At 46.1% G+C, this 10,688-nt stretch overlaps 1 protein-coding gene across 1 annotated transcript; it reads left to right on the top strand.

The window, feature by feature from the left end:
• Window positions 1-4,037: 4,037 nt before the first annotated feature.
• Window positions 4,038-10,272, top strand: SRSF9 (serine and arginine rich splicing factor 9). Its single transcript, XM_068990048.1, has 4 exons — window positions 4,038-4,251; window positions 6,617-6,777; window positions 8,259-8,431; window positions 9,827-10,272. Exons 1-4 carry the CDS (start codon window positions 4,064-4,066, stop codon window positions 9,968-9,970), a joined length of 666 nt encoding a protein of 221 aa, XP_068846149.1. The 5' UTR covers window positions 4,038-4,063; the 3' UTR covers window positions 9,971-10,272.
• Window positions 10,273-10,688: the final 416 nt, after the last annotated feature.

The following is a 10,688-nucleotide window of genomic DNA, read 5'->3' as shown; positions in this document are numbered from 1 at the left end:
GACTGAGCACACAAGCACACTGTCACCTTTCATCAGCTGACTGGCATCTCTCACGCTTGGATGACAGCTGTGGTCTCCCCATTGGTGTCTCCCTGCACCCACTCTTATGATACTTCCTCGTGTAACCTGCTAGTCAATAGTCCACCTGGGACTATCCCTGTTCTTATCTACATTCACCTTTAGGCTAATCTGAGCACACTGTCTTATCTTTCCTGAACAATACAAATCCAACTCTAATCAAAATCATTAACAGAGAATGCAGATTTTTTAAAGGTCTTTATTTGTTACAACATTGTTTCTGTTTTATGTTTTGGTCTTTAAGCCACAAGCCTGTGGGATCTCAGCTCCCCCACCAGAGATCTAACCTGCACCCCTTGCACTGGAAATCTCAACCACTGGACCACCAGGGAAGTCCTGAGAATGCAGATTTTTAATGCAGTCACAGGAGGGGGCTTACACTGCGATTACACAGCAACACTTCCTACACTGACCCCTTAATTATTTCTCCTCTTTCCCCAAGTTCTCCAATGGCTGCTGTTGCCACATCTCTTCCTGTCTCCCCTTCTGTCCTTCCCCCACTGTCCTGTAGCTGCCCTCCATTCAAATTAGCTCTTAGTCTCCTCCCCTACTCTTTATTTGCCACTTCCTTCTGAAAAGGTCTCACCCCAATACAACTCCTTAAAACCCTTTAATGGCTACTCACTGCCCTCAGTAGAGTCCAAACTCCATAAAACGGTCTACTAGGCCTTACAGGCCCCAGACCCAGCTCCTTCACCCCTGCCTTTTTCCGACTTGAACTCTTTGCTCCAGCCATACTATAGAGCGATGGGGGGTTGCCCCTACTCTGTCATAAGCTCATGATCTGGGCAATCGATCACGCTGTTCTTCTTGTCTAAAAAGCCTTCTCCTTCTTCCCTATGGTTAACTCCTACTGTCCCTGCAGGCTAAACCTAAACATCTGGAAGCCTTTCTTATCATCTCTAACAATGCATAAGGCAGTTTACCCTTGTCACAGCTGTGCTCTAAATGACTGATCAGTAACAGGTCAGAGTGATTATTACTGCATACAAACAGGGCCTAAATTATAGCATGCCCTTGATAATGCTGAATAACTAGATGAGCAAAAGCTCAAAAGGGTGTCCCCGCTTAGTGTCTGTGGCCTTAGCAGACAATGGAGCCCAGGGGCCCCTTAAGCATTAGACCATAATTTTGGCTTCACTTGGGTTACAACTTGCAAAGGTTAGTAGCTGGGCTCACAGAAACAAAAGCCACCTTTGCGGTTCCCTGGATGATGCCTCTTAGCAACTTAGCTGTCTTCTTCCTAATCCAGAAAGGCTGTACTTGTCACAGCCCATTATCTGGGCACATTTTCAATGTTAGGTATGAACACCTTTGGTAATCGCAAGCTGCAAAACTTTGCACAATACAAGTTGAATCATTACTATTTATACCTAGAGTCTTATTAGGTCACTTAGCTGACTCCATGTCTCTCTCTCTAGGAGACTACCCAACTGTCTCCACCAACACGTTCCAGGCCACACCATGTAGGAGCAGTAGGCCTCAGAGAGTGGTGTTAATACACCTAAGCACACCCCTCAAATGAGGAGGCCTCTGGACTTAAGGATGCCTTTAGGATACATAAGCTCCTATATACTCTGGCCAGGGCTCTTTCCTGCTTGTTTTCTGAAGGGCAGCAAAGAACATCTAGAAGCTTTACATAATCCAGAATACAACAAATGGTTCTGATTGTTTTATTTTAGAAATAATTTATTGTTTTATCCCAACTATGAAAGTAGTACATGCAAATTACAGACAAGAAACACGAAAAAGCACAAATAAAAATACAGAAACCACTTGCATCAAGAGATATCTCCACAAACATTTGGGAGGTTAGCAATGAGAAAAAAAGATGTATTCTCTTGCACAGAACTGAACAATATTGTATAACATTTTATTTCCATTTTTACCCCTAGAATACAAAAATAAAACAGTTGCAGTAACAATCTTCAACTTTATAGAAATGTATGACATGTAAATTGAAAGTTCTCACAACTGCATTTTTTAGAGACAATTAGTGTCAACCAGTTTAATAGATTCCTTCAGAATATATAGTTATATGTGTATATGTGCACCATTTTAACTAAATTAGCATGACCTTAATATCCTTCAAAACATCATTTAATACTTGTGTAACATTCAATATTATTGACTGAACCACCTCCTTATTATCAGGAGTTTAACTTTTTAATTGCACAGAATGCAATGAACGTACAAAATTTGTGAGGATTTCTTACGTTCTTGTGATAAAATCCTACAGGTGGAATTACTGGGTCAAGAGGTATAGGATCAAAACTTAATATATACCATCAATCTGACTTTCAAAAAGCTATACACTCAGTAGTTATATGTGGATGTTTGATTTTTTTGTTTGATTGTAAAAGATTCAGAGGTGGTATAACTACCAATCAGCTACATTGGAGCTAAATGTTTGGTTTTATTCTCTCTCTGTTGCTATGCATTAATGGAGCTTGCTTTTGTTTCATAACTCCCTGCAACATTATGAAAGTTTTTAAATACAGAGAAATGTTGAAAGAATGGTACAGTGAACACACTGAACACATCCACCATCTAGATTCTACAGCTAACATTCTACTGCGTTTGCTTTCTCATATATTTACTCATCCATCAATCCAGGCACCTTGAGGGATCTCAGTTCCCTGACCAGGGACCAAGGACAGAACCCAGATCCCAGCAGTGGAAGCGGGGCGTCCTAATCGCTGGACCTCCAGCAAATTCCCCAGAGGTTTCATTTTTAACATGAAAAACCTTTTTTGATCAAGACTCATTCTTGTAACGTCCCCAGGTTCAATGCTCTGCACTACGGAACGTAACTGTGGAAACGTTCCAAGATGAGAATCTGAGTTCCCCAACTTCTGAAGGGCTAGGCGCTAGGCTGGAAATATGGCTCAGGTTTTAATCCTGACCCACTATACCTCCGTTTTCGCCCCTTTTAAAATATTGTATGGAGAAGGAAATGGCAACCCACTCCAGTATTCTTGCCGGGAGAATTCTGTGGACAGAGGAGCCTGGTAGGCTACAGTCCACGGGATCGCAAAGAGTCGGACACAACTGAGCAACTTCGCTTTAAATATTGTAATCCCTCCAAATTGTGTGAGTATTAAAAGCACAAGTCGCACCCTCTAATGACAGTCGCTATAGTTATGATTCCCCATCCCCTCTTTTTTTGGCCGCACCGCGCGGCTCGCAGGATCTTAGTTACCAGTCCAGGGACTGAACCCGTGACCCTGCAGTGGAAGCGGGCGACAGGGAATTCCCAGTTCTGATCTTTTTACTCCCTCTTGGTCTCCGATAAAGTTCACGTCCAAGCTACGGAGGCCAGCTCAGGCCTCCTTGTACTCATTTCAGTCCACTTTACACTCTTAGTTCTAAGCGATTGTAAAACAGGGACGGAGGCCAGGGGACTACAGACCTGAGGCAGAGGGCCGCGACGGCCCCGCTCAATCTAGCGGTCGGGGGCTCCTCCAGGTCGCTGTGGGATCAGCCTGAGGCCCTAGCCGACTCCTTCCCTCCGGCGCCCAGCACACGGAGTGACGGCCCCGGGGGACCCACCCCGAGCGCTACACCCACGTCCACCTCAGCAAATGCTCACAAAAGCCTGTGAGATAGGCAGCGCTACAGAGGGAGAAAATCGAGGCCCAGGGAGCCTGAGTCACTTGCCTAAGTCGACACAGCTGGGGAGTGCGACCTGCCCTCAGGAATCGACTCCAAATCGCCGGACTCTAGAACCTCCCTCCGTCGTCGCTCCCCGGGTCCCCTGGGCGCCTACAGGGGGCGCAAGCGCACGCGCAGTCGTCGCAGCCGCGTCCCCTTTAAGAGGATTCCTTTTTGCCTCCTCCCGACCCCTCCGCTTCCGCTCTCGTTCCCACAATGCTGTGCGGCTGAGCGCCTCCGAGCCCGCGGGGACGCTGTGGGGGGATCACCGGCTGAGGCGGCGGCGGCGGCGACGTGGGCTGCGGCGGGCCCGCGGCGTCGGGCGGTGCGGATGTCGGGCTGGGCGGACGAGCGCGGCGGCGAGGGCGACGGGCGCATCTACGTGGGGAACCTTCCGAGCGACGTGCGCGAGAAGGATCTGGAGGACCTGTTCTACAAGTACGGCCGCATCAGCGAGATCGAGCTCAAGAATCGGCACGGCCTCGTGCCCTTCGCCTTCGTGCGCTTCGAGGACCCCCGGTGAGGGCCCCGCGCTGCCCACCCACCACCCGCCCGCCCGTCAGTCAGCCTGAGGCCACGGGCCCCCGCCTTCCCTTTCTCTCCCTTCGCTTCCAGGGCCTCCCCTCCCCCTCTCGCCGCAGACCCCCTCAGGGCGCCCCCGGGTGGAGGCTGAGGCCTCCTCTCACCGCGGGGCTCCAGGCAGTCCTTTGCTCCGTCACTTCCTCTATTATTATTTTTTTGACTTGAAAACACAAAAGCCGGGTCTGAGGACGGCTCAAGCCCGCCCAGATCAGCCTCGGGGGCTGGTACCCAGGCACCCTTCGGGGGAAGCGGCCCAGAGCTTGGGAAGCTTGGCCCGTGAGGCGGCCCGGAAAGGACTCGGTGAGGAGTGAGGACACTGGTTGTCCTCTCTACCCTCTCCCCTCCCTTCCGCTGGAACTCGCCGTTGTGGGGGCGCACAGTGCGGGGCGATATGGATGCCTTTGCCGGGCCGAAAGCGGGCTGGCTCCTGGATGGACCAGATTTCCATCCACGCGCGCCCCGCCCCGCAGGGGCCAGAGCCTCGCTCTGATAAAGGCATCAGGGATTTGGGGAAACTAATAAAATAGTCTGATGGGGTCTCGGATTTCACTCTTCCTTCCCACCGCTAGATGATAAAGGTCTCCCGAGGGTTTGGACGCGCTCAATCCGAAACGAGCTCGAAGGAGTCTGTGATTTTGCAGAGTGTCGGCCCTTGTCTCCCAGAAAAGGCCTGGGAACTTTCAAAACTGCGATTGTTGGTTCTTAGAAGCCACCGCACTGTGCTGGCTACTATGCTTGGGGTGAATCGGAGCTTGCTCTCTGGTTTCCAGCATTGGCTCGGGGAGCGCTTTGCCTAGTCTGCTCCCTGCGGGCTTCGCTACGAGGACTGCCGGTGGGATGTCTTGCCCATCTTGGGGGATGGGGGCGGGTGATGCGAAGCATGGGGAGCGTCTGAGGATGGGGAGGCAGGACGCACCCTGAGGCTTTGATGGCTGAAGATTCTGACGGAAATCGTTCCTAGTATCTTTGCCATTTGCCTCAAAAATGGAACTAGGCATTTCCACACCTAAACTGGAAAAGAATTATTAACAGTACTGGTGTTTTGGGGTTTTTTTTAACAGTTGCTATTTGTCATGTACTGTACTATATATTACTAAGCATTTTCAACAGGCTACAAGGTAGGCTCGTTACTTTTGACATACTTGACATCCTGAGTAAACTGAGGTTAGAGTTGATAAAAGGGAGGGCTACCAGGGAAGGTAGGATTTGAATCCCCTGTTCCTTCGAACACAAACTTACTGTGTGATGTGCTACTTTGCCTTTTTCTCCTCCTTCCTTTCATAATGGAAAAGCTATCTTTTTGATATACTAGTGCCAAGTTTCAAGCAAAGCTCTGCACACATAGTTATCTTATTTAATCCTTTCAAAACTGGCATTTTACACTTAGATGTAAAGTCCTGATCGCATACTTACCCAGAGGCAACGACTAGTAAGTAGCAGAATGATTTGAACTGAGGTCAGTTTTCATTCACAACTTTAAACCCTAGCAGTACTGCCTCTCTCCCACTGTATTCTGCATATAGCCAGGGTTGAACTGGATGTGGTCCTCCTTGCTTTTGATCCTGGGACTAGAATCTTCATAAGCGATTATGTGCCTCTGGCATCTGAATGATTCTTTCATTAGTATTTCTTCAGCTGTTTATCCCCCCAGCCTCAGGGCATTCTCTTTCCTGTCAAATCCTGGAGAGCCATCTTGGTGTTCCTCACTCCCCTAGAACCCTAAGAAAGACTTTTAAAGTATTACTGTATTGAATATTTATCTCTTTTGGCAAAACTGTACCCAGAGAGTGGTTTTGACAACTTAGTCCTCGAAGCCATGCTGAAAAGGTGCACTTGAGAGAATTCCGTATTTCTTAAACAAAACACCAATATTCATTTGTCATTTGAGCCTTCCCTATTTTTAAATGAGTTTTTCCTTCTGTAGACCTGAATGTACTAGGCCTTGAGGAAGAATATTAAAGGACTAGTGTGTGGTGTGCATTTTGAGAAACAGCTTCCCAAGGTCAAAGAAACACTTTTCTATGGCAAAATCAATCATCTGCCAACAGTTTATTTTTTCTGAATTCTCTTACCTGTTTATTCATTATCATTTCATACCTAGAAAACCCTGTGTGTGACAGCTGCAAAGTTTAATTCGTGTCATGAAAGGTCTTCAAAGCAGTAGTACATCAAATTCCTGGGTTTTGTTCTTTTGCTTTTTTCTCACTTCAGGTTTTTTTTTTTCATACTTGTTACTCATGCCCCTCACAGGGAAATTAGTCGGTCCACCTGAGCAACACTAACTCCAGACTTTTCTCTGCAGAGATGCTGAGGATGCAATTTATGGAAGGAATGGTTACGATTATGGCCAGTGTCGGCTTCGTGTGGAGTTCCCCAGGACTTACGGAGGTCGGGGTGGGTGGCCCCGCGGTGGGAGGAGTGGGCCTCCTACAAGAAGATCTGATTTCCGAGTTCTTGTTTCAGGTATGTTCCTTTCAAACTCAATGAGATGATGCATGTGAAATACTTAGCACAGAGTCTGGCCTCTAAGAAATATTAGCTGTTGTTTCTCAGTGCTTAGGATGTGTGGGGTTTCCTTCTCATGCACAGTGACAGTCTGAAGCCTTGCCAGTGAGGCAGGTACCTTGCCAATGAAATTGCACTGATCGTGCAGCCTTGACGGAACAGAAACTTGCTTCTTGTAAAAAAGGACTTTCCTAGCGTTGAAAGAGATGATGCCCAAACCTCTTCAGCCAGGATTCTAAAGACATTTTCTTCTGGAAATGTACCTTGGCATCTGACTTGCTAGAAAGACATTCTGGAAGCCAGATTTGAACAAATTATACCTAGCCTTGGATCCTAAAATAGGCCAGATTTTGTGATGGTTTTGGAATTATGTAAAAAAGAAACCAAACAAATTGTAGTCTTAGGGATCGTATTGCGAAGGACAGAACAAAATGTCTAGTGTTGACAAGTGATGAGATGCTAAGCTCAGAGGTTTATGTATTTTTTTGGAAATATTAACACACTGGTAGAAAACTGGGGCCTTCTGCATGTTGTTAGGGTGTTTTACGCCCCTGGCAGAGTGAGGTATCTTGAGGAACCTGGCACCTTAGATGCGAATGTCACACAGTTGCAGCAGACTCCCGTGGTGCTGAAGAGGGATACTGTCAGAATCTGCCTGTGTCCCTTTGTAAGTGTTTAACCCCAGAACTCTATTCCCTCCTTCAGGATGTCATACATATCTTTTTTTCTCTCCATGCTGCTCTGAAATCCTGCTTAGAAAACTATTAGGAAATGGCTGCAGTCCTGAGCTATGAGCGGTAAACACAGCCTTTGAGAGCAGGAGCACATTTCCCTTTCATGACATCAGGTAGGGTTGTATGACTCCCGACTAGTTTTAGCGTCTGAGTCTTACCTTTTCCCCTACTGTATTGAAGAGTGTTGGTGATCTTTTAAGAGGTATTTTGTCTAGTTTGTCAGTCATTCCCACCTACAAGAAAACAAACTTTAGGTTTTTCTTGTGTTACTTCATCTACGCCTTGGTTATTTTACTAGATGGTTTCAAAATTCCCATGTCCTGCGTCAGACAAGAAATAATTGGTACCGATAAAATTTCATAATGGAAAAATTTAGAACTCAAAGTCTTGGGATTTTGTTATTAATTGTGAAGGACAGAGAAAGAGATGCTTTGAATTCTTAGAGATGCTAAATCTGTAATGGGATGGACTTCTTGCTATGTCAAGAAAGGCTTAGTCTCTGGGAGAGTCGCCTAGGACCAGCTGCTTATGGTGGTTTATCACCCATACTTTAGTGTTCTTTGGTTTTGTGTCCCTTGTCAAAATCTGTGATTTGGGGACCATCAGGATTTAAAAGTAGTGACTGATGGGGAAAGGACCCTAGGTCTTGGGGCTCTTAACATGGATGAAGGATGTGGCCTCTTCTCTTGTGTTCTGTGCGCCTAGGACTTCCTCCATCAGGCAGCTGGCAGGACCTGAAAGATCACATGCGAGAAGCTGGGGATGTCTGTTACGCAGATGTGCAGAAAGATGGAATGGGGATGGTTGAGTATCTCAGAAAAGAAGACATGGAATATGCCCTGCGTAAACTGGATGAAACCAAATTCCGCTCTCATGAGGTGAGTCCCCACCTGCTGTTGAGGAGCTCGTTGCCAGACCACTCCACCTGAAGCTGACCTAGCAGAAGTAGCAACAGGCCATGTGTTTGCCATATAGTGACCTTATAATACCATTTAAGATCTATCTTAAGTGGACAAAGCCAGGGAATTCCTTATGTCCCAGCAATGCAGGGTCATAGCAGAGAGAAGTCTGCAGCCATAGTATTTTTAACCCAGAGAGAATACCCAGTCTGTCATGTGGTGACTGACTTAAACCACAGTGTCCCTCCATGAACCTAATATTATGGCTCTCCCTCCTCTGGCTCTGGTCTGGGCTCTGCAAGCCAACCATGTCACCTTACCCTCTTAGGTACTGCTGTTGGGGCTGGCTGTCACTTCACTTTGCCTTTCCCAAAGTGGTGCAGAAGCCTCTTTGAAACCTGAGCCCTTGGCTCAGGTTTTCTTGTTCATCATCTCACCCTGGGACTTAGCTTTCCATGTTCTTCCCTTCAAGTAGGTGGCTGCTGTTTTGGACTTCAGTCTGATTTTCATGGTAGCTATTCCTTTGATACCACGGAGACCAGACCACCCATTGGACGTTTTTGTCCTGGTTACACTGTCCTGGCTTGCTATGGGGTTTAGGGATGTCTGAAAACATCAATTTCAAGGCCCATTTCTTTCTCTAAGGATTCAGTTTGCTAACTATGTCTCGGAGGCTGCACGCCTTAGCAGTGCTATTGCTCAGACTATCCTCTAGGACTTGAATTTGGAGCAGAAACAAAACAGCACCTGGTCCTCAGTTACACAGAGCGGAGCCTTGGTTAGGGTAAATCAAATTATTGAGTTCACTGAAGGGAATAAGCATCTGGCTTCTTTCATCTTAGCATCTTTAAATCTGAGAATGCTAGCTGAGGGTGAAAAGCCTGCCTGGACACAACTCCTCTGCTGCTTATTAAAATCTTAGCTGAGCAACTTTGAACCCTGGTTCCTGTATATGCAATAATAGCATTATCTTATAAGACTTGTGAGGAAGCTAAATTATGAAGCATCTTGCCCAGGTCCTGACACCTGGGAGGTGCTGAATACTGGTCAGCTTCTTCCGTAAGTACCCACCAGAAAAGGTGGCAGGGGATTGAACCATATATCTGACCTCTGAGAGCCTTTCCAGTTCTTAGATTGTGGGGGTCAGTGGTAGTAATTTAGGTTTGTTAAGAGTAGTCGCCGGTATTTGAGTTATTTATCACATAATCGAGTTGCTATTTATTTGTGTTACCTTGAGCAAGAATACCTACCTGTGGCACTATTGTGCCAAACGGTGCTCAACACGACATTATTGTTAGGCAGCCATATTAAGTATTGGTGTGCTTTATTCTTCTAGGTCTTATTTTTTCCTTGACTTTTTTGTTTGATTTTCAGGGTGAAACATCCTACATCCGAGTTTATCCAGAGAGAAGCACCAGCTATGGCTATTCACGGTCTCGGTCTGGGTCGAGGGGCCGTGACTCTCCATACCAAAGCAGGGGTTCCCCACACTACTTCTCTCCTTTCAGACCCTACTGAGACAGGTGGTGGGAATTTTTTCTTTATTTTTTAGGTGAACTGAGCTGCTTTGTGCTCAGAATCTACATTCCAGATTGATGATTTAGTGTCTTAGGAGATTTTTTTAATTTTTTTTTTTTTTAAGGAAATAAAACTACATAATTTCTACCAGGGCCATATTAGCAGTGAAACATTTTTAACTGCATAAATTGTGGTTTTGGTTCAGAAACGAGTTGTATATTTTTCACCCCGATGATGGGAAAAAAATCAGTGCTGTATCCTTGTGGGTTGCTCTTCTATGGAGATCAGCAGTTACTGTGACCGAGTCGGCCCATTCTGTTTAGAAATATATTTTAAACGTTTAATAACTGACAGGTGTAGTTGTCTTTGATTGTGTTCATAGATTTCACCAACAGGCACACTGATATGTTTAAAAACAAAACAAAACATTGAGTTGCAGTGGCAACTTGTGCCCAATTGATAAGGAGCAGGAGTGGATTACTTATTTGGGGATAAAGTTAGTTGCTCTGACGATGGTCTGAGAACGTCACATCCAAGGGAAGTTTCAGGGTTTTCTTATAATTCAAAGCCAACCATGTAAACTAAGCTGCTTTAATGAAAAGAGGAGCATTGCAGATAGGGGAAGGGAATGAGAAGGCTAAAAACACGTTTTTAAAAGTGGGTGCCAGCATAAAGATCATTGGGAAATTCTTAACCAAAACCAACTTGAGCAAGTTGG

The sequence above is a fragment of the Capricornis sumatraensis genome, chromosome 17, assembly GCF_032405125.1.
Source record: "Capricornis sumatraensis isolate serow.1 chromosome 17, serow.2, whole genome shotgun sequence".
NCBI classification, from domain to species: Eukaryota; Metazoa; Chordata; class Mammalia; order Artiodactyla; family Bovidae; genus Capricornis; species Capricornis sumatraensis.
The sequence above is the reverse complement of the archived record's forward strand: the minus strand, read 5'-3'. Positions and strand labels throughout refer to the sequence as shown.